This window comes from Centroberyx affinis, unplaced genomic scaffold (assembly GCF_046629955.1).
Source record: "Centroberyx affinis isolate AG114_WGS23_722 - 3 ecotype Tasmania unplaced genomic scaffold, CSIRO-AGI_Caff_v1 ptg001226l_1, whole genome shotgun sequence".
Lineage (NCBI taxonomy): Eukaryota > Metazoa > Chordata > Actinopteri > Beryciformes > Berycidae > Centroberyx > Centroberyx affinis.
Genome location: NW_027279740.1, coordinates 313,897 through 341,522, shown reverse-complemented (window position 1 = coordinate 341,522; position 27,626 = coordinate 313,897). Strand labels below are relative to the sequence as shown.

Sequence of the window (27,626 nt, the reverse complement as noted above, 5' to 3'; positions counted from 1 at the left end):
CTCTCTGCCTTTCTACCAGCCAACAGCCACAATTACCACAGCTCTGCCACAGGGTGTGACTGAGGGGGCCAGATGGGGCGAGGGGCAAAGAGGGGAAGGGGGTGAGGCAGCCCTTCCTGGGCAGCCCAAGGGGGTCCACCACACTCCCCTATCTCCCCACCACACTAGCCGCCGAGCCCCGGAGAGAGAAAGCCACCCCACCGCATTTTAATGAGGGCTAAAATAAACAATGTGAGCACACAAAACCCACCCTGGCTGGTTGACTGCAGGCGCTGGAGTGAGAGTGAACAGAGGGGAGCAGAGCAGATAAGTTGGGTTGTTACTCGGTGGTCTGGGAGCTGATGGGGTGGCTGATGCCACAATCGACTCCACTATGAACTTCTACTCGTATGGTAACATTAGATCCTTACAGTGCTGCTCAAATAATCACTAACAATATTTGTTACAGAGGCAGACTGTGCCCAGTGTAAGACAGCAGGCCTCTGGATGTGTCCTCTATAAAGGCATTGTCATGTATACAGACTGAAGAAACAGACGGAGCTTGTGGTCAATTCCAGTTAAAGTACACTAACACCACTTTTGACACGTGACTCACCAATTACTCCTATCCTGCCAGCAGACAGATCCCCAAACCACTGAGATCCATTGCATTGGAAAATGTATTTGAACCCTAGCAGGACAGACTGAACAGACCACATTTGAGAATATTCTTAAGTTTCAGGCTTGGAAAATCACTCCATTGTGCCACTCTGCATCACGCTTTGCATGTTGATGTATTTCGCTTAGACCTATCAGAGCATACAGGCCTATTTATGAAGACCTATATGGCACCAGACAAGAGCCCTCTGTTGCAGCCAAAAAAGACATACAGATGATGGGTGAACGACAGCCTGTATGAAATTCATAAGTCTGGCAAGAAAAACACACCTTGTCGGAGGATCAGCGTCTCATACCCTCGGCGCTCCGGCTAAACAAGTCGCAGACTACGTGTTTTTGGGGGGACGCGGTGGATGCCAACATATTTTCTGAATAAAGGCCAACATTGCTGAAGATGTAAGGAAGAGATAATGCTGCATGGAAAGCATTATGCGGGTTGTGAGATATACGGGACTGTAGTCAGAGGAATGTCTTCACCCCAACGCTTTCCAAGAACAACAACCCGCCGCCGTGCCAGGCTCGACGGTTGGCGCGCTGCGGAGCGCGTTTAGTTCCGGTCCTAGGTTCTGATTGGCTGAGTGACGTTCGAAGCACACCGACCTGTGACAGCTGATTTGAAATATTAATGCTGAGTCACCACAGTAGCCTACTTAGTACGTGTTGCTTAACAATCACATTTTTTAGATCTACTGTTCAAGAACTATATTGCTTAAGAATAACAATTAAAATAATAATAATTATTACTTAATTGATATTCGTTTACAAATAAACATATTGAACATTTGTGTTTTGTTTTGTTACAATGGGCCAGTGTGTGTTACGGGGTTTTATAAAAGCAATAGCCTACAGCACAGGCCATGCTGCTTTACACTGATGTTACACCAGATAATGGTTTTATTCCACTTCAAGTTGTGCCCAACAACGCCTATTAGCTCTCCTAAATCACTGTAGAGCTTGTCCTCTAGAGACTTATTGCTTAATGTTTTTTAAAAAAAAAAGCTGCTTTCTAATTGGCTCAGTTATGATCAAAGCCATTTTAAAATAGGAAATTTACAACTTGGGCCGCATTACAGTACATATTAATGTGCCAACCAAAAATCCCCACTCTGAGTATGTGTCACTTAGCAACCTTTATTTAGCTACTGTTCAAAAACTATGTTGCTTGGCAAAAGAATAATATTGAATTATTAGCAATGAAAAATAAAAGACTTCCTGAATATTGGCATCCATTCTTTTTAAATACAATGGTGCCTGACTCCTAGCTGTTCTAAAAATCACTGTGCAGCAGGCTTCCTGTGGCTTATTTGTTAAATTCATGGTGGCAGGCCTTGCGTGTTGGCCCGGTGAATTGTGAAAACTGGGCTTTGTATCAGGGGTAGTGGCAGAGATCAACTGTGAACAGCTCTTGGCAGCAAACTGGCAGCGAAAATAATATTTATCCTTCCCTTTAATTTAAAGCTGTCATTCAAGTCATGATAGGGGGGAGATAATGTGGATGAATGGCATGTTATGGGCTACTTCAAAATGAAAAGAGTAGATTTCACTTCATGGACTGGCATTATCAAATTGTTTGAGAGAATGGTTTCTGTGCAAAATCCCAGTATTCAGCATGATCCCTTGCCATGTGTTTTCTACATATAGGCCTCGGTGCTGTCAATCAACAGAGGGAGTCGAATACAAGGCAGCCCATGGCCACTTAATGTCAGGTGCACAGGGTCCATATGTAAAGAATGCCTTCTACACATTGTAGGTCCAAAACCCAGTTGGGATATCACTATGTACCTTCGAGCTAGCTACTTTTCTAGTGTAAATATTTATCCAGCTGTATAAATGGGTGTTGTGTAAAACCTGCAAACTCAACTGGCACTGCCCAGAAAGGGACGATGCCAAACACAGAGAAAAGACTGTGCTATGCTTCTGGAGGTGATCATTCACATGGCAACTTAGATGAGCAGGGTGAAACAGGACACTTGTTTATGTCTGATACTGATAATGCCAAAACAATTAAGCCAAGGTTGAAGATGCATTTTGAAGTAAATGCATCCTTGCAGCATATAGGCTACAACAATCTTCTCATCCTAACAAACAAAGATCCAGGAAAATAATTGTGACTGTAATCGCCTGATGTATTCATAGCTTGAATTTCAGCATGTGTAAGTGGTAGCTGACAGTGACTGGCTGGCTCCCTCTGTTGGTGTGTATGTAGCCTTGTTCTCCTGAGCAGGCCTACATAGTCAACATGTCACACATACAAAACTCAACCCCTCCTGCTTTCACCTTCATTACCCAATTACCCTAATATACACTCACCCTGCTTGTAATGAGTGTGTGGTCTGAATGATAGCCAGCCTTGTTGTGTTTTCTCTTTCCTCACAAACACACACACACACACACACACACACTCACACACGTCCTGTCTGTTTGCGTCTGGGTGCATTTCCTCCCCATGAGTTACAAGCAGAGACCGTGTGGCAATGTTCTCCAGCGAGGGAGAAGAGAATGTCTGGTACTGAAACATGAGACTTTAATGATCTGGAGAGCACCCAAAAACTGTACGCCCCCACACCTTTTTTTTCTTTTTTCTGTGTCTTGCGAAACATTGGCTGCAATCAGCCTCGCAGAATAGACTTGTTTGTGCCTCAGAACAGTAGAGAATTGGGAACAGGCTGAAAAACATCATCAAAACTGACTGCATGAGTAGGGTGTCTTCAGGGGGAGGAGGGGCAGGCAGGGTGGGTGGGCACCCACTTGAGACATTCCTTGGTGGTGAAAACTCTGGTTGGGAGGGTGAAGATTTGGGGGGGGGGTGGCTGCAAACAAACATGTCTTGGTCCAGGGGTTCCCAAACTTTTTTTGTGTCAAGGATCTCCAAATGGATACAGATTAGACTACAGAGTCCCATTTGAAAATAGTGTATCCCAAGGAAACCAATGTGAGATTTTTTTTCTAGATACAGAATTGCATAACAGCAAGTAGAGTGAAACCTCTGACCAAAACTGTTCTCGCATATTCTTTCATTGTGCTAACCTCTAGTGGGTGAAATAACAGTGAAATGAAACTATCATAAATGACAAGACAGAGGTCACAACAAAACACACAAGTCAGAGTGCCAATAAGAGGTTTATTTCAAATCTGTCAATATTGTTAAAAAAAAAAAAAAAAAAAAAAAAAAGCCATGACATAGCTCGGATATTTTCTTTGTACATCGTCACACTCGCGCCGCAGTGCGGTGATCTCTGAGGAACCACCTCGCAAAAACATCAGCAAAGAGAAAACGAGTAAGGCAAAAGGAGATGTTCTCTACAATTAAAATCCAAGCCGGCAAGAAATGGCCTATTTCCCCAAAATTCAAAACAGATGAATGTATAAAATTTACACATTGAATTCTGAGCAATCAAAACAAATATTTACAATTCCTTTTTATCAAATTTGTTTCATAACAAATGTCTGAAAAACATGGCAAACCAGGGAGGGGGGGACAAATGTGTTCTGCTTTATCCAGACTAAAGCACTTTGGGACCTACTGTATAATAACATACATTCACTACCTTAGAGATCAATCTACACACTGAAGAGAAAATGAAACTCTACCAGATATTAATTTCACCGCTACTCTCCTCTATTCATTTTCTCATAAATATCTTTAGTGTCACCTTTCGTAGTGCCTGACCGCACATTAGCGTCCTTCCTTCCGCACGTCACGGAGAAAGAGACTGAGCGAGAGTGTGTGGTTTTGTTTTCTTTTTTGACTTCACCAGTTTACATAGCAGGAGTCATCCTATCCACAGTGAGACCAGAATAATGTGCCCTTTTTTGGTCAGTGATGTGTAATCCAAACTACCGCTACTGCCAGCGCCACGCAAGTGAAGACTTCCCTTCATGCTTCATGAGAGAAGAAAAGAGCCGGCTTGCTTTTCTGCTAAATGGAGGCTTACTGCTCAGTGTGTCAGTGGACATTTTTTATGGCAATGTAGTGATTAAAAAAAGGCCAGTTTACACTTCCGTACATCCTCGAATGATTCTGTAAGCTACATATTGTTGAATATTTCTTAGATCTCAGGTTGCATCTTTCCTGAGTTGAAAACATGTCGCCTCTGCAGCTGGTACAGGTATTTTCCTAGAATCCTACTGAGCTGAACTAGAACACTTCTGCCCATGTAAGGCAATGAGGAAATCAGAGCATGGATACCAGGTAGCCTTACCTGCAGTTACAGTTATTCTGATTTATTTGAGCAACTCAACATTAAAATAAAGCATCTCTCACTTGATATGTCAACTTTTCTTTTCTGGTTGAGGCTAGCTTCTACTTAAACAAAACTTTCAAATACTCTAGCCAAAAACACGGAAGCTTTCAACACTGTTTACACCGCTTCATAAGCCAAAGAGAGAGAGAGAGAAAACAGCTTCTCAGTGTTCATTTTTATAGCAAGCCTAGAAAGAGCAATTCAATATTAAACAGACAACAGAAAATGAACAATAGCTTTGTGACCTTTCACCTGTATGGAGAGAGAAGGTCAGCTTGAAGGTCACTTATCAGGGAGCGTGTCAACGAGGCTCCCAACACTGATAAGCACTGACACACATGCAGGCCGCTACTGTCTGGCTGCTTCTCCGCTGCCTCGCCATCTCACAACGCCTCACAACATTCATCAGCAAAAAGGAAAACAAAAAAAAAGGTGATAATTATAATGGGTAAATGATGGAAAGGTGGAACGACGGTGAGCTTTGCTGAATCAACTAAAGAGATCTTCATAAAAATCGGAGAATGAAAAACGAATAAGAAGGGTTCATGCATGGGGGGGGGGGTTTGCTCTGGATGAGGAGAGAAGGAAAGGAGTCCATAGTTTTTCTTTCTCGTGAGTGAGCGGATCAGTCCCGGTGCTGGGAGGGGATTGGGTGGGGTGGGGGTCGGGTGGGGTGAGTGAAGGGGGGGGGGGGGGGGGGGCGGAGTAGCGTAGGGACGGGGGCGGCCTATTTGACCAGCCTCTTGGCCACGTCTGCGTAGGCGATCTCGATCTCCTTGTCGCTGGGGCAGGTGTTGGTGAACTCCTCGCGTGTGTAGGCGTTGTTCAGGTACTTCCAGATGGCCGTCATCTCTTTGGGGATGTCGAAGCCTCTGTACTTCTTGGCCACAACCTGGAGGAAGAGTTTAGGTATCGTGAGAAATGGCCTCACCAACTGAGCCATGCACCAGAGAGTACAAATGAACTGAAATTATGTACATCAAATACTTTTGACATTTGTATAGATGCAATTTGACATTTCTTTCCATTAGTTCAGAACAAATCTAATCAAAAGAAATTCAATTTCAGTTTTCAAATTCAGTCAGCCTTACTGTAATGATTTGTATGCAAGAGTTGATATTACTTATTTAAGGTTACAGATTGTGACTCCCCAACAAGAATAATTATTCTTGTTGGGGAGTCACAATTTTAGTCATCAGTTAATAAATTACAGTTAATAAAAAGTTTTCATGGTTTTCATGGAGGGTCTAAGGTTTAGGCGTGTTGTTTTCGTCTATCATTTTAAAATGTGGGTGTACACAAATAAACTTAACTAAACAACAATTACTAAAAAGGTGGTACACGTAACATTTTAACAACAATAAATCATCATACTATAAAGCAAGGAATCTCTGTCTGTATGTGTGTCCTTCGCATATCTCGAGAACCGTTATATATATATACATACATCAGTATAATTAATACCAAACAACCCTTGCTGAGAAGATTGGCAGCCTCTACCAGCCTCTACACTGCATTTTACATTGTGTGCCACAGTCAGATTTCGTATACGACCTGCTAGGCTTCTTTTCAGCATGAAGAGAGATTGCTTTATGGCACATAACAGGAAGAGGGACACTGTTCTTCCAATACAAATGGCTTACAATGACAGCATCATCTTTGCGGCAACGGCAATGTGGCTTATGGGAAATGTCTTAATTTTGAGAAACACTAGCACTAACAATGCCACTGGTGTGAGATAGAGGCTACCAATCATCTCCTCCATGGTCTCATTTGTTTACAGTAACTATACCAAGGTATCACAATGAATTTGACATGACATTTTGATGTTTAAAGTGCTACAGGTACACCTTTAAATTCCAGAATACGGTCTAAAGTGTGCATACCTGGTTAAACCCTGAGATCATTCTGCATTCATTTCAGTGAACGTTTCCTGCCAGGTGTTGTCTCTCACCTTGACTATATGGAGCTTGGGCAGCAGGTTGCAGTCAGCCAGGGTCATGTCGTCTCCGTCCAGGAACTTGCGGCTGGAGACCTTGACGTCCTCGATGCTGTTGTGGTCGATCTCGTCCGGCAGCGGCGAGCGCAGATACTCGTCCAGCTTCTGCAGCGTCTTCAGCAGCCCGCGCTCCAGGCCTACAAAACACACACACACACACATTATGGCATTATAAACAAAATCCGCAAAACCCTGAAAACTCTTCTGTGAGCCTATGAAGAAATTAAGTTTGCATGCTTTATGTATTCAATGAGAGCGTGTAATCTAATTTTCAATTTGCTATATTTTCCTGAGGCCTCCAACCACAGCTGCAGCAGCCATACTCTGATCAACCACATGAGGGCAGCATTTCATTGAGAGATAAACCCTTTAGTACACACAGCACCATCATGTTTGACAGCAAGGATAGAGGCTTTACTTGGGAAAATGGCAGATGTGAACTATTGATTGATGTAGAGATCATTCATAAAAAGAGATTCTATTGCTGGAAATGCATGCATGCATGCTGTGTGCTACATTCAGTAGTGCAACAGTATTAAGATCTGTTACTGGCTGTGGAGTGTGCCTATCATCAAAACATGATATTCAGCCTCAAAACTTTATTGACATAGCCCTGCTAGCCAACTGATAACAGGTCAATATTTTCCCAGGGTGGAGAGCAGCCAACTAAACTATGATACAAATTTTATGAATGCCATTAACATCTTTCTAGTGGATGAATTCCACACACACACAAACAGGTTTAACCCAGGATGTAACTCTTCATATCTAAGAAAGTGAATATGTACAATCTCTAAGACAATACACTAGGTTCATTGCCATCTCAAATAAAACATATTTTTCCTATTATTCCAACAGTGTTATCTGTTAGTTGGTGATATGGCTGTTTTTCTTACAGCAGGGTCAGAGTGAGATCGATCCGGAGCAGGAAGGTTGGGACTAAGAGCGCTAGTTCAGCCTCAGGACGGGTCTCTGTTGTTCTGCAGAGCGCTCGGCCAGGTGAGACAGGGACGGAGAGGCTGGGCCATGGTGTCAGGAAAGGGCTTGGGGACGGAGGGAAACAGGCAGCAGAACAAAAGCCCTGTGTTTCCTGAGTCAGGCCACGCTCTGCCTCAACCCACCAATCACAGCAGGACTACCGATGTCGCCTAGCAACCGGAGAACTCTCCCTGCACCATTCTGACACAATTGCAAGACTTCTGGGTCTTTTGCTCTGAACCAACGCACCTACCTACCGCTGTGTATGAGTGAGAGTGAGAGTGAGAGTGAGAGTGAGAGTGAGTGTGAGTGTGAGTGAGTGAGTGAGTGAGTGAGTGAGTGGCAACTCACCTTCGTTGGTGTCTGGTTTTGAGTTCTTAATGAAGGCTGAAAACTTGGCAAAGATGTCCATACCAGCTGTGTTTGACTCAGGATGCCTGGCTCCAAGCTTAGCAAACCTGCACACAACCACATACACAAGCGCACACACACACACACACACACACACACACAAAGAGGTAAGACACCTGTCTAAATTTAAATCCGGTTCTACCCTTCATTGCACGCTCACAGTGTGTTTCCAAGCTATCACAGCATGCTCATGACAGCATGTGCTTGTAGTATGGATGGGGCAAGCGGTTGCCGTGGAGATGAGAAAGCACTCACTTGGGTGGGCAGAGGACGTCCTCGAGGAACTCCTCGATCTTGTTGACATCCGTCTTGACCTCGCCGTTGAAGGTGATGAAGGGCGGGTGTGTGCCCGGGGCCAGGTTCTGGAGGTCTGCCGGCTTCCTGCACAACACAAGACAGAGAGGGGACAACTTCAGGGAACTGAGGCACGGGCAAACAGAAAGGAGCCAGTAACCACTTGACAGATTTGTCAATGTGTTAGAAGATTGAGAGCCTTTTGGTTCTAAAGATTATTTCAATCCCGATGTATAAGCACGAGATGATTCAAATTCAAGGCAAAATAGATAAAAGACAAGATCTGCAACTTGTCTCTTATCCTGGTTAAATGTTATCCAATGTTATAGATCGATAACGTTATGCATTATTAATCTGTTTTACCATGGTCTGGGTGAATACTCGATTCTGATTGGCTGCAGGGTGTCCATTAATTCCTGTTATACCATGGTCTGGGTGAATACTCGATTCTGATTGGCTGCAGGGTGTCCATTAATTCCTGTTATACCATGGTCTGGGTGAATACTCGATTCTGATTGGCTGCAGGGTGTCCATTAATTCCTGATAATGTACACCTACTAAGTAGTTCCACTGAAACTGTCTGTTCGCCGTTCTAAATTAATGCGCTGGCTACGTAGCATCAGCCTGTATCTAAAATGAGTAAACATAGCATAGTGCCTCATCCTCTGAACGCCACAGGGTGGCGACTGTAACACACAAGCTGCAAGAAGTACACTGCCCCTCTGAACTTACTGATACTTTGCATCACATACGGTAAGCGATCATCTCACATCCCATTCACTATTCAACTCGCTACTTCAGGCTGCGGCCGACAGTAACACATGGCCTATCTCATTTGTTCGTGAAAATCTTGATATTGATTTGGGGACAATGACATGGCCGGCTAGCTAACTAGCTAGTCTTGTTGTTAAACATACTGTCAAATTATATTTACTGTTTGTCAACCGTACGCAATGTTATTGACTTTGAATGTTGCTAGCATAACGTTAGCTTTCTGGCTCATAGCTAGGGTTGCAAAATTCCGGGAATTTTCAAAGTTGGAAACTTTCCATGGGAATTAACGGGAATTTATGGGAATTAACGGGAATTTATGGGAATAAACGGGAATAAACCAGGAATTTAGGAAATTGAAGGTATGCTCTTAATAGGGAACTTAAATATAGTTGGGGAAAATATATTTTAGCATAATCCTGACTAAAACAACCAGATATCATGCAAGTACAGTTGAATATCTATGCTATTCCTCAGTCACATGCACACATAGCACACTGCTTACTGCAGGGCTACAGAGGCCACGCCCCCTACATGCCTACATGCACTGTGCATTCCTGTGCATTTTTGTTAATTTTTGAATGGGTTGGGTCGGGGGGATGAGTAATATTTAACTCAACATTCATGTTTTTGTTCTTCAATGAAAGAATTGATTGTTCAATAAAATATTTAACACTTGATAAAGTTCTACTTACAAATAAATCTGTTTTAATTGTATTATTTTGGATGGATGTCTGCTTATAACAAAACAAATATTTATGCTTGGATATGATACCTTTCCATTAAATTACCCTCAATTCCCAGTTAATTCCCATAAATTCCCATTAATTCCCATAAATTCCCATAAATTCCCATAATTCCCATAATTCCCATGGAAAGTTTCCAATTTGGAATATTTCCAAAATTCCCCAGCTTAACTTCCCACGGAAATTTACCGGAAACTTTCCGGAAATTTACCGGAAATTTTCCACCCCTTTGCAACCCTACTCATAGCTGAGCCAAAGGGTTCTATGAGCTGAGTGGACTAGAAGTATCTCCCATTGCCAAGTCGTAGCTAAGGTTTGTCCTATTTACTGGAGTAGTGAACAACGTTTCCGTTGCATAAGAACCTTATGGGACGGTAATGATTGTTCCAGGTATTAGTCAAACCCTCAGGTGTTACCAGGGAAACTGAGTTGTGGCTTGTGGAAAAACTTAAGATTTTGATTACAAAACACATGAAAATATAAATTAATGGTCTTAATGTTTTTTTCTTTGGCAAGTGACCATGGTATAAGCGGGATAATGCCCTTCGAGGTGTCCATAATCAGGAATTAATGGACTCCGCGCGGAAGCAACCGTCCTCCGCTGTGCGTCGGACGGTTCAGGCCTCCCCGTCGTCCATTAATTCCTGATAATGGACACCTCGTTGGGCATTATCCCTTACTTATAGTTCAAAGGCTATGTAGACTCGTTTTCCTAGGTCAGTGGAAGGGGCTGTGGCAGCCTGCTGCATCATAAGCCACTTTCCTGGAGCATCCAGCCCTTCTCCCTCTCTAACAACCAGAGCTGGACTGTCTTCTTTCACTGTGTGTGTGCGTGCGTGCACGCGTGTGTGTGTTTTCCCCATCTCTCTGCGGCTCTCCAGCCAACACGTTTTGTACCAGATGTCTCTGGGAGGCAGATATGATAAACATGCACACAAATGAGCATGTGTTGAATGATTAGTGCGAACACCACAGAGTTGCGCAATCCACAGAAACCTGACACTGAATCCCTCACCTATAAATCAGAATAACACACACACAGCACAGTCTTAACAATTGTCAGACCTTCAGAGTTTGATGTAAGCCAGCGGGCTGTGTGAATCCTCTTTGATCAAGTACAACTAGCCACAACAGTGTAATAGATCCATCCGCAGAGACTCTGAACAAGGAGTCCATGTCGGTGTGTGGTGTGGCCGTGCACAGTGAACGAGGCGTTCAAGGGCACTGAAAAAACAGGAAATGATTTCAACTCTGTGGCATGTGAATGGGAAGTGGCACCCTCGCCCCGTGGCCGCACTAAGGAGCAGGCACAGAATCCCCTTGAGATGACCAGGCTTTCATCATGGCAAACATATTGATAGCCAAGAGGAGATGGAGTAACTTTTCCACCTACAGCAGTGACATGTGACATTCACGTCCCTCTAAATGGACAATAAAGAACACAAAATTTAAATTCCCATGCTGCAATAAAGGAGCCATAAAAATAAGGCAAACACACTCCATCTTATGCAATACACGTTCTTTTTTTTTTTGTTGACTCAAGATCACATACAACATGGAAGAAGTGAAGCCTGTGTCAGTGGCCCCCTTAGGAAAAAAACAAGAAGCAGAGCAGCAAGCGGTCACACCAGCTGAACAAAGGGTTGTTTCAAAAGCGAGGGGTAAACAGACACTGCTAAGTGGGCGGACGTCCTCCACTGCCTTTAACAGCACCTCGGTGAGCTCCGTTTTGTGTTACACGCCCTCTGCCAGAGTATTCAAGGGCAAATATATGCAAACATACCCAAACCTATGCACAGAAATCCACAGAAAACAAAAACAAATGGACAGCCACACATGCAAACTGGCACGTCCCAGGAGAGGAGATGTGTGGAGATGAACCGAGTCTCCATATGGACGAACCACGTTTTGGAACCAAACATCTGAGATCCTTAATAGTGTTCCAGTCTATGAGTCAAACGCACACGATGAAAAAACAGGGCCCATGGAAACCAGGAGTCCATCTGACCGCGTCTGAAAATAATCAGCCGCTTGCCTGTCCTGGCTTGGCAAGTGGAAAAACAATCAGGGAGCATTTAGATGAATCACACAGACAGACATAAGACACGGCGGGCCTGGTAAGGAGCTGGCTGTACTGGGGCACATGTGAGGAAGCAAGTTCTCCGCAGCTGGGAGGAAAAAATCGTAGTCGAAATTGCAGAGGATCCTTGTTTTTGATCCCGTTTTTTGAGTCATGGTGAACTTAGTGGTGAAAAATAACATGTTACCCACCAAAATCGAGGCAGGAAGCGAGCGGAGTGAAGAACCTTAAATAGCCTCTCTCCGGAGTCGGCGTGTTTATTTTTCCCCGATTTTCTCCGGCCTGGGAAAGGGTCATGGGAAAACCAAATAAGCAGTTGGGAGGCAGCGAGCGTGTTAGAGGTGGGGCTGGATCAAAGCATTTGGTCTTTGTGGAAACGCCCAGAAAAGCTGTGGGAGGCGATGAAAGGAGGAGAGAGAGTGGATCTTTTTTTTTTTTTTTTTTTTATCTTGGTTTTATCCTACAGCGGCTGAAAGCAGGATAGGAGGCAGGAGAGGAGGAAGGAGGAGGAAGCAGAGGATGAGGAATGGGAGAAGAGGGCTAAGAGAGAGGGAGCGAACGAGGGAGACCCAGCAGCAGCTAGTCAGGCTTTCCGACTCACCTCTTGAGATCCACTGTGGTGACGTTGAAGACCACTCCCTTCAGCCACAGGATCATGAAGAGCCTCTGTGAGAAGGGGCAGTTCCCGATGCTCTCGCCATCACTCCCCGCCTAAGAGAAGACAGAGAGAGAGAGAGAGAAAGGAAAGTCAGATTAGATTAAATATCTGTAATGCTACACAGGTGCTGTTCCTTATCTTGAACTGACTTGAGTACACGAAAGATGCCATCTCTTTCCATCTCAGGGAAGGACCACAAAGACATAAAGCTCAGGGTGGAAACGTCACGCAGATTACATTATTGCAAGCAGAAAAATACAAGACAGCAGACAAAGAGCTGGATCTAAAAAGCATCTGAAACGGGTCTTGAGTACCGATGGCAATCGGGGCCACGGTTCAGCCTTAAATGGAAAAGGTCCCGATACTCTGATACTGATCGCATCTCTGTTGCACAACCTTTATGGCCTGGGGCATTTTACTGCACTCACTCGGAGAGGGCCCATTTCAGACAATGACTCTTTCACACACATTACAGCCTGGCCTCTGAAGACTTAAGAGGGAGAGAAAGAGTAGAGAGCCGACCCCCTTGTCTCACATGCTTCAGCACACTTCCCCCTCCATTAATCTGAAGCACTAATGTCCAAGTGTAAGAGGAACCTTCTGAAGTGATTAAGAATAGGACAGCTTCTTGTTTCCCCCCCCCACTCCCCATTTGCTAGACTGATTTTGCACAGGCACAAGACTGAGTAGCGGTGGTGGGAATGGGATACATGTACACTGAACAAAAATACAAACGCAACACTTTTGTTTTTGCTCCCATTTTTCATGAGTTGAAATAAAAGATCTAAGACTTTTGCACACAAAAGGCTTATTTCTCTCAAATTTTGTTCACAAATTTGTTTAAATCCGTGTTAGTGAGCACTTCTCCTTTGCCAAGATAATCCATCCACCTGACAGGTGTGGCATATCAAGATGCTGATTAAACAGCATGGTTATTGCACAGGTGTGCGTTGGGCTGGTCACAATAAAAGGCCACTCTAAAATGTGCAGTTTTATCTTGAAAAAAGACATTTATTAGGCACTGAACTATGGATCTCACATGACTAGGGCTACAGATATGCATTTTTTGAAAACCAGTCAGTATCTGGTGTGACCACCATTTGCCTCATGCAGTGCGACACATCTCCTTCCCATAGAGTTGATCAGGTTATTGATTGTGGCCTGTGGCATGTTGGTCCACTCCTCTTCAATGGCTGTGCGAAGTTGCTGGATATTGGCAGGAATTGGAACATGCTGTCGTACACGCCGATCCAGAGCGTCCCAAACATGCTCAATGGGTGACATGTCTGGTGAGTATGCAGGCCATGCAAGAACTGGGATGTTTTCAGCTTTCAGGAATTGTGTACAGATCCTTGCAACATGGGGCCGTGCATTATCATGCTGCAACATGAGGTGATGGCGGTGGATGAATGGAACAATAGGCCTCACACCAGATACTGACTGGTTTTCAAAAAATGCATATCTGTAGCCATAGTCATGTGAGATCCATAGTTCAGTGCCTAATAAATGTATTTTTTCAAGATAAAACTGCACATTTTAGAGTGGCCTTTTATTGTGACCAGCCCAAGGCACACCTGTGCAATAATCATGCTGTTTAATCGGCATCTTGATATGCCACACCTGTCAGGTGGATGGATTATCTTGGCAAAGGAGAAGTGCTCACTAACACGGATTTAAACTAATTTGTGAACAAAATTTGAGAGAAATAAGCCTTTTGTGTGCATAGAAAAAGTCTTAGATCTTTTATTTCAACTCATGAAAAATGGGAGCAAAAACAAAAGTGTTGCGTTTATATTTTTGTTCAGTATAGCTGGGGGGTTAAGTTTTCTAAATGAATGGAGAATGCTCATCTATCAGCAAGAGACCAAAGAGCGCATTGAGTGGGCCTATCAAGCATTAAAACAACAAATGTAGGGTATTAGAAAACTGAACAAATGACTGATTACAATCTGAAAAAACTAAGAAGAATGCAACTGATAACATAGGATCATAAAAACCAGTCTCACACAGAGAGACATCACCAGAGAGGGAGACTATGGGAGGCTGCTGCAAACTGTCAAGAGATATCTTCAGTCTTCACCACCATCATCCATCTCTGTCATGCACACTCCCCTTCGGTCTCTGTAGAGTGTGTACGTGTGTGTGTGTGAGAGAGAGAGGTGGGAGGAGGGCGGAGAAGAGGACAAATATGGTTTGGATTCTACATCAGAAGGCAGAATAAGCATTTCATTTGATTAACTGAGCTTTGCACAGTATCTTAATGAAATCTGCAACGATGACTGATGCACGGACCTGTCCCCTCCAACAAAACCAATTTCATTTCAATTAAAGTGTATAGTAGGGCCAAACCGTGAGCCACGGAGTGTCATGAGACCAAAACCACAAAGACATTCCAGTTCGCTCTTTGTCATTCATGGCACAGTGACCGAAATACATACTTCTTTCTCCTGTTAGACCTCAACCACAAGCCATATATCAAAGTCTTTGCTGTGGATTTGCTGCAGGTTGAGCTGGCCATGTGGATGCTGAGGCTGTGGAGGTACGCCATTCCCCAGGCCAGCCAAATAAAGAATGCCCAGTATTCATCTACACACAAGGACGAGCATGGAGGTCATTCAAGTAGCGCAGGAATGGAATGCATCTCTTCATTCAGCAGATTACTGTAGCAAGGCCTCTGTGAAAAGGCTGAATATCTTTTCTTTTTGTCTGCCTCTTCTGTCGTCACTCACTCCTCAGCCTCCATTCACTGCAGTTCTCGCCTCTGCATCAGTCCTTCTTTTCACTCTTTTTTTTTGGCCACTGTAGAGGTGATATGTAACACTCTGGTATGTGTTACACACTCTAATGGAAAAGGCATACACAAAGCAACCGTGTTCATCAAACATGTGCTGATTGCCAAGTTACCAATAAATTTGCAGGGAACGCTAACCGCAACCACGGTGCTTATGAAGTACCAGAAGTTTCCAAACTAACACCAGATTGAAATCAGTCTCTAACTCAGCAACTATTTCACACGAATATTCTTCTTTCAATATCAGACACACAGGGTCTGAAACGTCCTCTACAGAGGACTTTGTTAGGAAGGGTTCAGTCTCTCCAGCGGCTCCCTGCTGGTGTGGACAGGCCGGCTGCCGTTGTCCTCTGTGTGACGCCCAGTGGGATGGCTCTGTTTGATCTGCCTGCTAGCTCCCATTGTACTGCGGCTGTCCTCTCTCCCCCCCCCTCCCTCTCTGAATTCAATATCTGAAAAGCTTGGATTAGATCACTGCCTTTGTTCAGCAAATGAATGTCCCCTTTTCACCTTACATGATTCAATTCCTGTGTCAGAAGAAAGGTTCGGCCGTGAAATCTTCACGACATCAGAGGGTTCGTGGCCATCATTGAGCTAGCATTAGCTGATCCTTAGGGGATCAAAAAGACATCAATGGGATGATTACTCCATTTTCCCCACAGCACTACACCTACACAGAGATCCATTCATGTTAGTTATGGATCAAGGGTGGCAATGCAGCTCAGCAACTGTTCCCATGGCAATGGCCAGACACATATGACATGGAGAGCGAAGCACGCAGTGTGTGGGGGAGATTACCAATTCACAGGTAAGCATCTGAAGCAACCTCTCTTTGTAGGGAGAAAAATGCAAACCGCATGACACAATGTCATTTGTAAATCAAAGGGGAACCATGATGTTTGCTGTATTTCAACATATTATATTTAAGCTGAGCTCATCTCAGGGCCTTGAGTGGTCAAAAAAAAAGGCCACAGCAGCTGAGAAAGACATTCATTCTCTCTTTTCTCCCAGTCTGTCCTCAGAAGCATGGCAGTGCTCCTACCCTCTGGAGTCTGCAGCAGAGCAGACTGCAGCCCTCTGCCAAGACACTGATAGCAGGGATCTGCTGCAGAGCAAGGAAGAGACAGAGAGAGTGAGAGAGAGACAGACAGAGAGCGAGAGTGAGCGCCAAACCCTGAACTCAGCTGCTGCTTCGAGTCCAAGAGCCACATAGAGAGAGAGAGATGGGGAAATGATAGGAAAGAGGGAGGAAATAAGGGATCATAGGTGCTAACAGACACAGCAGAGCGCACGTGGTAAAAATAGATGCTTGAAGTGTGAGGAAGAGAAAGATAGAGTGTGAGGGAGATGGAAAAGAGAAAGGAGAGAAAAAGCCATATCCTCCGTCAGCATTATTAGCAAGCTACAGAGGCAGTGTGCTGCCTCTCTCTTCTCCCTCCTCCCTCTCTGCCCCTCTCCCCCCATCCTGGGCCCCTCAGTAGAGCCTGAGGGGGGGAGGAGAAAAAGAGGGCATTTGGGGAGGAGGGAGAAACTATTCCAGAAATGTCCTGTTACTCCCGCCGAGGAGGGTGGTGCTTTGTTTAGTTTAAGCGATGATGCTTGTGGAGCTGCATTTCCGCTGCCTGTGACACATGAAACCACTGCGCGTTTCAATGCAGGACTGTCCCGCAATCTGCCGTTACGGACTCAGCAGGTTGAATGTGAACTTCTGCTGATTGGATTTTTTCCTACAGTATCTTTTGCTGCATAAGTGATCTGCCACATCCTCTGAAAAGGCTCCCAAGAGATGTTGATGTCTGTTTTCTCAATGAGTGTGCGGTATGTGTGTGTGTGTGTGTGTGTGTGTGTGTGTGTGTGTGTGTGTGTGTGTGTGTGTGTGTGCATGTGTGTGCATGTGTGCGGAGCGACCTTGAGCAATCACATACACATTCTGCTGAAAGCAATCACATACACTTTCTGCTGAAAAACCCTTTCAAAGTAAGTTACAGAAAAGAGACATTATACACCAACAGACAGCATACACCAACAAGACAAGTCAGCTAAAAAAACAAAACAAAAACATTACATAAATAATTCTTTAAACTTAGAAAAAAGGAACTGAAACTGGAAAGGAGGATTCATAAAAAAAGATGCGCTAAAACTAAAGCTCTACCTAAAGCCCAAGGCCTAAAACTCAGGTTGAATAGGTTCAGCACACCCCTCCAAACAACGTCCTCTCCCACTTAACTAATGCCTTCCAGAGTGCCATTATTACAGTGCCACATTCAGAAAGAGCAGCTTCTGGACAGCCCTCTATACAGCAACAACACAGAGCTCTTTTTGTTTGTGGAGAGTTTTAGGCACGTCACCAGTTGAGGTGGGGGGGGGGGGGGGGGGGGAGAGAAAAAAAAACACCCCAATAAAACACACAAGTGTAGGGTAAGAAATTATTTCGGGGCAGCCCCTTATAAGGCAAGGAACATCAAGCAAGAAGTTTATGCACATTTTCCAACAAATAAACCAGCGATTGAGCAGTCGCGCTCTATGACTTGAGTTACAGCAATTTCACATACAAGCACCATTCACAGGAACGCTCAGTGCTGCCCACTGTGTAGCCCGTGTCAGAAATGACTCATATCTTGCTGACAGTTGCACTGTCTTTCCTCAGCGATTCCACAGATATTCCACCCTGATGTGAAGCGGCTATAATAACGCCTGAGACACATATGCTGCAACAGCTGACTATTGCTAACAAACTCGTAAGCTTTATTTAGGCTCGATGGATGGAGCTTGAGTTGACAGATGCGTGTGTATAATGCCACACATACACACAGCTGCGTGGCGGAGGGTGTGAGTCATGCTGCAGTCAGGGGATGTTATCTAGGCGTCGGGGTCCAGGACAGGCTGGTTCCAAAGCAGTACAATGGCACCTCAGTCAGCCAGTGGGCCACTCATCTCCTGGAAGCACACTGTGATTCTCTCTCACAGACACACAAACACGGTGAGGTCATACCCTGACTTTGCTCATGCAGCCGCTGATGTAATGATCAACCTAAAACATCTTAGGTAGCAGTGATGAGCATGACGCTAGGCCATGACTAATTAGCTTGAAGGTGATAGCGTTGTGCACTCACTGGAGGCTATGTGCACTTTAATAGGCACAAAGGTGTTGCCTTCACAAGACCGGTCCTAAAACATTTTATGACCAGGCACATAAAACACAAGAGCCATTCAGCTCAACCTCTCCCTCTTTTATTCGTCTTACTCAGACTTTCTCTCTCTGCAAAGTTTACTAACATTTAAACCATGGATCTAATGGATTTATACTATAAAGGGCCCTTATCATTATATCTAAAACAGACCACTTTACTAGAATGGTGATGAGAGATCAAAGTTACAGTAGCAGGCAGGGATAATGGACATGGTTTAGGCTGGCCACAGTCCTCCCAGTCTCTGCTCACGGCCTAATTTTAGCAACATGCCTTCCCCTCCCCAGCACACTTCATATTCTAAATTGGGTGGGCTGCTCAGCAAGTTCAGGCCACACTTTGACCGAATAAGGAACTGCCGATCTAACAAGCGCCGCTGCTTTCTTCCTCTTGCTCCGCGACACAGCAGGAATGTCCTCTGGGAAGGGGCAGCCATGGTAACGTCATGGTAACGCCTCTCTGTTTGCTGGACGAGCAAGCAGACTGGGCTGGCCCTGTGGCTAGACTGAGTTGGACCAAAACCTGGCTGTTTTGGACAGGGAAAGTTAGCTGGTGGTGGCCTAAGATGACTTTGCTAGGCTCAGTTAGTGAGTGGAATAATAATGATGATGATAATATCAGTACTAATAAGACACCTTAATGATACATAAGGAATTGTCTTTCACTTGTCCCACTGTGGGCAATATTGGGCCCAATATAGACAGCAAACAATTCGTCTAACCCCTGCCTGCTGCCAAGTATCCACTCAAAGAAGGACAGGCTGTGCTCTACTGGGCTAGGGCAAATATCTACTAGACACAAGATGAGTTGGCTGAGGGACTTGGGCTGGGTGTGTGGGTGGGTGGGTGACGAGGGCTGGGCCCCTGACTTTGACCATGGTCAGACGGATGAGTGTATGGAGAAGTCAGACCCTGCTGGAACATGGAAACGCATCACATCCTTGGTGTGGCTCTGACTCAGGCTGACGTCACTCAGCGGAAACCTCAAGTCTTCCAGTCAGACACAGGCCCACTGTGCTGGAGCGTGTTCGCTCTGTCTAAAAACCATCGGCTACTGTGGAAAGTTAGAGACTGAGAGCTAAGGAGGGTTACTGGATAAACATTCTGGAGCAATGATGTAAGCTAGGTCAATAATGTTATAACCACTGCGTTTAGCCTCATTGTCGATCAGTGAGATAAGGCAAAGTTTCTAGAGGCACAGGGAGGAGAAGACGATACAGATCCAGTGCAACGGAAAAAGAAACAGGCAGCTCTGTGGGAGATGACCATGAACCAACAACCATCCTCGCTCTGACAGTTGTTTCAAGTGTTCTAAGAAAAACAACCAGCTGCATACTGTGGTCTGCACCAGCACCGACTCTACACCCCCTTACACATTCACAGACTCCATACTGATGACAAGGCAGACGCATGCATTCACGCTTACACACACACACATCCACCAAACACACACATCTATCTTGAGCCCCTTCCCTGCTTTTATTCACACACTTTCCAGGACAGTACTTGGGAACATCTTCCACCTCTTTAAAATTTTTAGTTTTGTCCTACATATAAAACAACTGAATAACCGTTCTTGTGTTAAACCAAATTTCTCTTTTGATATTTTGATTTGATTTTCTCTTTTGAAATTTTGATTTGAACTGTACTGAACCCTGTAGCGATTCCTTTAAGAGAAATCTGCTGTCTAGACAGCTGTGAACCAGCCTTTGGCACCAACACAGTGCCAGCATGCTTTTACCATACTTGCCAGATCCACATGGCAGCAAAGCCCATACCATGGCCACACAAACGCTGGCTTAATTCTGAGCAGACAGTTGGTCCCTCTGGCCACTCACCACACATGACCCCTTTGACTTGCAGCTGGGTTGCTTTTCAGTACCACTCTGGGCCTCGGTCTGGTACATGCAAATGGGCCTCAGCTTACACATCATAAAAAGCAAACATGCAAAACACTTGAGCAGCAGCTCACACACAAGTGTCCAAGTATAGCCTGAGTCTAGGCTGTATAATTGATTGTGTATATTTGTATATCACGATTTTACCACAACAAAAAATTGGTTCATCACCAGCATTGAAACATTTCATGTGGAGTGTCTGCTGCTGTAGTTGAAAATAGTCAAGATGTTGATATAAAATGCAGAAAGTGCCTGTTCCTCAAATCATAAGATACATTTTACCATTATTATGGCTAAACTGATTATCAGTTTAGCCATAATTGAGCAGCCCTAAGTGTGACACTAGACACTGGTTTAGTCTCAGTGGTGTGTTGGCTCAGTTGACCTACTCAAACCTTGCGTCCACTGCCAGGGTTTAAATGACAGAGAAAGCCTGAATGGAGAGTTGGGTCACTTCAGGTTGAGTGATGAGGTGAGGATGAGTCAAGTAGGCTCTGCCATCCTATCCTCCATGTTCAGGTAGCAGGATACACTTTGGGTTATATACACTTAAGCAGGCTCCCTGTCACTCATTTTACCAAGTTGTCTCTTCGAGGAACGCAGCACGTGAAACATAAGCAGAGTGGATTGTGTGGTGACTGATTGAGTTACATGCGGCCAGCAGGGTAGATTCCCCTCATTTCTGGGATCACACACACACCTTCTCACAGTTAAGATGATGTAACAGAGAAGTAAAGGCACAGTCGGAGGGTCGTTTTTCCACTGTATGCAGATCTGGTTGGCTGTACTCGCTGCATCCTTCATAGGCCTATTAGTTACAAAGTAAAACACACCATTCCCTGGACTAGCACTCCTCTCAAAGTCTCAGCGCCGACCCATCCAACGTAATCCATGTTGTTCTAAGCTGTTCTCATTTCCTGTCATTGAGCTCATAGGAGAAATGCCTCATTAGCAGTGGGCTTCCTCATCGGGCAGCAGCAATGAGACAAGCTCTTCCTCCTCCTAACAGGTTGTACCAAGCTTTTCCTCTGGATAGGCTAGTGTTGGCATGTAGGCATAAAGTGGTTTTATAACAGGGCAAACGCAATAACATCCATTTATGCAAACAAAACGGCTTTGTGGCCTCTAGTGCTGTAATGATCGAGTCTATATTCTTCTGAAGTGAATGTGAAATTGACTTCTGAATATCCTGTCTCATAAAAATGCAAATGTTCATCAGAAATCCCCCCCAGATTGGTGTAGCACAACACTGCCAGACCCGTTGGGCCAGGGTCCAGAGGCCCAGTCCAACAGCCAGTTATAATGAAGAAGTAGTGACAGGCCAGGTGCTGCAAAAGCAAATCCACAGCACAGAACAACAGCCCACAGCTACAGCACAGCACTCTACAACAGCAACAAGCCATTAATCTTTGTCCCCTAACTCATGATGCTGACTGCAGCAGTGCTATAGTGCTTGGGAAAAATAAACTGCTATATTGATTTTCCTATAAAAAAAACAAACAGGCAGCACTCAATTGCCTAGAATGTCACCCAAGGGGGAAAGCAATGTTTTATTCAAAGATGAAAGCAAACATGCAAACAACAGGCAAATTCTGGCAGAAATTAAGGCAGATAGTTTAGAGGGTGGGCTCATGGTTTGGTATTGTCTGATTATTATGATCATCATCCACTAAGGGTTACCTTAGGATCAATTATGTACTGCAAGGAGAAGTCATATTTGACCCTTACATGCAATTCCATGTCAGCTAACTGCATTGACCAAAGTGCAGTAATTACTGAGAAAGATCACTGTGTTACCATAAAGTGGTCACATGACATATGTCTGATTGTCACATGTTGACACTCATAGCTCAGTATATGACATGAACAGCTCTTCCTAAGTCTCATGGCCTTTCGAATAAACTTTGAGGAAGCACAAAGGGTCATCATGTCTACTCAGAACTGAGGGTGTGACACATGTACAGAAGGATATTTGTTCATCTCCACAGAAAAAAGACTGACAAAGATTATGGAGAATTCTGACTGTCACACCCCAAATTGACTGGATAATGATTCTATTCAGCCTCAGTTCCCTCTAAAGAGTGAATCTGGAAGTGAATCTGGAGGTCTGTGACCTTCAGGATGTTCACCCAAATCATCCCTGCAGGAGTGCTACTTTGTTGGGAGCCATCTCTGGTATGTTGCGGCTTTCCATCTCCATGGTTTCCACTGGATTGTCCTGAAGGACGTGCACAAACACAGACGGGCCCTCATCCCATCCAGACTTAAGAGCCGTTCTCCAAAGTGTTTACTGGCTCTGCTCTCTCACTGCTGGCAAGAGTATGGAAAGTGTGGAGGCAGCGGCCTTTACAGCCAGTAGTGTGACCTTGGCACACTTTCAGCCAAGAGATGCATACAGAACTAGAGGTACACCCTGCCCTTTTTCTCTAGACTCATCTATATTCTGTACACCTTCATACAGTTTGTTACATGCTGGCGGGGATTCATTCTTTCTGTCATGCCTGAATTAATCAGGGGCAGATTTGTAAAGCTGTGAAAAATTGGAGGAAAACGAAATCGAAGGGACCTGAATCTGCAGCTCAAGGTATAAGGGAGAAATAGGAAAAGTGAAAAAAGGAAGAAAAAAAAAAAATCAGATGGTGGAATGTTATCAATGCAGATAATGAGGATGTCATCTCCTAGCATAAACTTAATATTAACAACTTAGTCATCCTAATGCTACACATCTACAGCAGTGAAGCTCCATCATCCTGTTGGAGAGGTAAAGCAAGACCAACCACCTTCTTGGAATCTGAACAGCTTTCAGTGGAATCACTGTTTGATTCAATCAGGTAGCGCTGAAATCAATAAGAGAGAGACAGATGGATGGATGGACCTCACTTAGCTCACAAGAGGAGAGGAGAGGAGACGAGAGGAGAGGATCAACCCAGTGAAGTTACTAATGATAGTGGGATTGGATGAAAAAGGGAGATCGCAATGAAGCTGAAGCTGGTGAGGTGTCTAAGATTTCAAATTGTATATCATACCAAAATACTAATTTTATTCCACATAATCGAATCATCGATTGACCACTATGCATTTGAGTTTTTCCACAGGTTTTTCAAAGGTTTTATAAGCATCGTAGAAGGAGTTTTTCTCAACCCATGAAACCCTTCAGTTGAAGTTAAAACACGAAAATCACCAAAATTACAGTTACAAGGTTTTCACACAACAACAGCGATATGCGGTTTTATTTTTTCATCGCTTTTGGCTTCATGTTGCAATAATACATCTGCCATTCGCCTCAGCACATAAATACATAACATTTGGGGTTTCAAAGTACCACTTTAGCTGCCATGTGATGTGTAGAAGAGCTGACTGCGACTAACAAGGGTGGGTGGTGAGAATTCACACTCCACAGTGAACCGGCATGGACTATTACTCATGTGTGAAGAATATCTAATCTGCTGTACTGCAAGGGGGTCAAGGGTTGATCCCCCCACCACCAAGACATCAGGCTCATTCATTCGTAACTACAGGTAATAAACCCTCTGACAATGACGAGCTTCACCTCTTCAACCTCAAAGATGAGAACAATCTAAAAGTGATGTGGCAACTGTTGCTATAAACAGTGCAGGTGGATTTAACGCAGACGGTAACATCTAAATATCTCCATAATCCAGGACAGTCAGCTACTTTTAGTGGGTCAACAGGGTCCTAGTCGCTTCTCAGTCCATACAGACATAGTGGCAACTCAGGCTTTACAAGTATAATGAGGCAGCTTCAATATGTGGCGTTGCCCTGACAGATCTGACACCGGCCTATGTGGAGAGCACACACAGCGCGTTATCAGCTGTTCCCAGAGGCCAGGCTTGTAGCAGTGTGCCTATGGCAACCTGCATGCCTGCCATTGTCTCCCATGACTGTGTTTAACGCAGCACAGTGAGAACAATGACACACAACCTGGGACATCAATAATGGATGTGGACGTGTCAGCCGCTAGTACACAAAACAGAGCCACGCGAGGGTGATGGGGAGGAGAGGCCATCTCTCACACAAACACATACACATACACACACACACACACACACACACACACACACACACACACAGACAGAGTAAGACACACAATGAGATAAACTTCTGTACACAACGTGCTGCACAAGCCAAGGAGGGAGGGGCTGGAGGAAGAGAGCTGGCCACATGTGTAAACCTTCCAGGCCTGGGGATGATGTAACCGCTCCCTGTAGGCAGTAATAGGTAGTTAGAGAAATGGCGCTGGCCAGATCGTCCCCATCTGTTCTGCCGCTATGCTGAGGGACACACTGGACAGAGGCTCGATGTCCATCAGTGCTTCATACTCATCCACAACAAAGGACCCTCTTTAAAGACTCAATAGGAACAATAAACAGGAAAGCGCTTCTTTATGTCTACTGAACCTAAAGACTAGAAAAAGCACAAATAAAAAAGGCCCGATGTCACACTTATTTACAACCAAAGCATAACAAATTACAAGTTTGGCACTAGTCTTTCACCGTCCCAATTTTGACAATAAGAGACGCTCCAAGGCAGAGGCCATGTGACTGCAACATCCTGGGTTTGAATCTGGCCTGGGACCTTTTTTGCATGTTATCCCCCTGTCTCTCTCCACTGTACCGCCCAGTAACGCAGAAATACCATTAAAGGATAAGGCCGGTGTTTTTTAATGCATTGATTTTGTTATTTTCATAGGATTTGTTGACAGTAAGCAATGCATTAAAAAACACCAGCCTTATCCTTTAAACATTTAAAAAAAAAAAAAATCTAATTATCCATTTGTAGTCTTATGGTGTAGATCTGATCATATAACCATCTTTTGAAGTAGGCTCATGATCACCATTTAACAATATTTGTGCAGGGCTGCATGCGTCTGCGTCACCATTGACATACACACACACACACACTCTCTCCCAATTGAATTCAGGACCCCATATCCCGCCTCCCACTCCCCGTTCCCTGGGGTCCCACCCCCTGCTCCCCCTTTTCTCTCCACTGCCATTTTCCCGCCCTGCAAAGCAACAGGCTGAAGAAAGAAAAAGAGCCATTCTTGGTCCTCCCCCCATCATCATCATCATCATCACTGCTGTGGGGGAGATGGGTTCAGTTTTATGGCAGGTGCTAGTCCTGGGCTTGTGCCATGAAGTTCATACATATTAAAAAAAAAAAAGGTATCCAAAAGGTTATCCATGAGGTCCCCTTATTTATCACCAAATCTATATTAAATGATGAATTCTGCTGTCCACTAAACAATACAGCAACCAACAGTTATTGTACATTAAATATCAACCAGCTTGAGGGGAATGGCAGTCCATTAATGCCTGACAACTGCCTGCAAAACACCAATAGACCACAATTCTATCTATATCTAATAATACTAATAACAGGGATTATATCCATCCCCAAATTTGTTCACTCTGTCCAAGCCGCCCTTTGCTGTCAGACAGAGAGTGATGACTGTGACTAGTGTTAAGGTGACCCGTTTGAGCCCATGCGACCGCTACATTGTATCATCACTGACCAGAATGAAACAATGTAATAGTATCCAGTAAGTGAGTAAATGTTACAGTGTCGAACTGGTGTTGCTAACTACTGAGCTTTTGTTATAATTGCACCAAATAAGCGCCTAATTTCGAGCATGGCAGGCTTCTCTACCCCTGTTGTGGGGGAAAAACTGCATCCGCCCTGCTTGTGACACTGCAGGCTCCACATGGCCATGGAGGCAGAGGGGTTACGGATCCCAGACTGGTCGAAAAATCAAACTTACTATGGCAAGAAACGCTGTTGAGAAACGCTCGTGAAGCTGGCTGCTCTGAAGGACAAACCTTGGAGTGAAACAACATATGTTGGTCTTAAAAAAAAACCCTCATATGTAGCAGTAGCAGATATTGCTTTCCTTTCCACGATAGAAATAAAGCTTTCGTCACAACTCACTGAATAAGTACAGATGGGTTTAAGTGATCAAAAAATAAAACTTCTCCCATGCGACTTTGCAGGAGTGGTCTTACCTTCACAAAGAGCTCGATAACGGGTTCGTTGTCCGCCTTTACTCCGTTCTGCGGTACCGACAGAGACATGGTGGACACTACTTTTTTTAAGTTTTACGAACAAAAATGAGTCTTTTTAGCTACCACGCCCGACTAAGCTCGATCCTCTACTCCGCCGCCCCTTTTTCCGCACTGAAGTCCGATAACCGCTGTTTTTTTTCCCAGGACCGGTGCTGGTAAGCAGAAAGTCTGGTAAACGTAAAGCGGACAAGGCAGCGGTAGACTCTATCCACAGACCGGAGACGTTTGTACGGTGTTGTACAAGCTACAAAATCATCGCTGAACCGTAAGGCTCTTTCCACTGCTTGAGTAGTGATGAGGACGAGAGGGAAGAAGCAACGGGAATTTAAAGGCGTGATGTCATCTGCAGAGCAAACATACAAAAAATGTGGGCAGGGTTTGAGGAGAAGAGGAGTCTTGGAGGGAGGAGGATGCCTGCTGGGCCGCTCACTGCTGCAAGGAGGTAATGCTGCCTTCAAGTACTCCTCGTTAGGAAGTCGTCAAGTAGAAGCTTGTCCCGCATTCAAGTGGTTTTGGTCGGGGAATAATAAAAAGTATTTTGGTGGCTGTTGTTTAATTTTAGAAGTCAAACAAAACAGAGCTTTGTCCCGAAGTGGCAGAATGAATATGAGAAAATGCAGATCAGGCAAGTGTTTTCATTAACCAGAAGTTTTGTATTACAATGCACGAAATGAATGACATCTTAGAGTGAAAAACATGCATTAGTTACAGAGTACCAAAACATTTTTTAATACATAATAATATATAATAAAAATACACATTCACTCTTCTGATTAGTTGTTGACAATGCTTCCATGCTTTCTGCCCCCTACAAGTCGCGTCTTGTCAT

General features: G+C 44.4%; 1 protein-coding gene across 1 annotated transcript; it reads right to left on the bottom strand.

The window, feature by feature from the left end:
• Window positions 1–3,750: 3,750 nt before the first annotated feature.
• On the bottom strand, window positions 3,751–27,086 carry clic4 (chloride intracellular channel 4). The gene is made up of 6 exons (XM_071524707.1): window positions 26,738–27,086; window positions 12,782–12,891; window positions 8,545–8,670; window positions 8,230–8,336; window positions 6,856–7,037; window positions 3,751–5,793 (listed from the first exon to the last, which is right to left on the bottom strand). The coding sequence occupies exons 1-6, from the start codon at window positions 26,804–26,806 to the stop codon at window positions 5,629–5,631; spliced, it is 759 nt and encodes a 252-aa protein (XP_071380808.1). The 5' UTR covers window positions 26,807–27,086; the 3' UTR covers window positions 3,751–5,628.
• Between the last annotated feature and the right edge of the window lie 540 nt (window positions 27,087–27,626).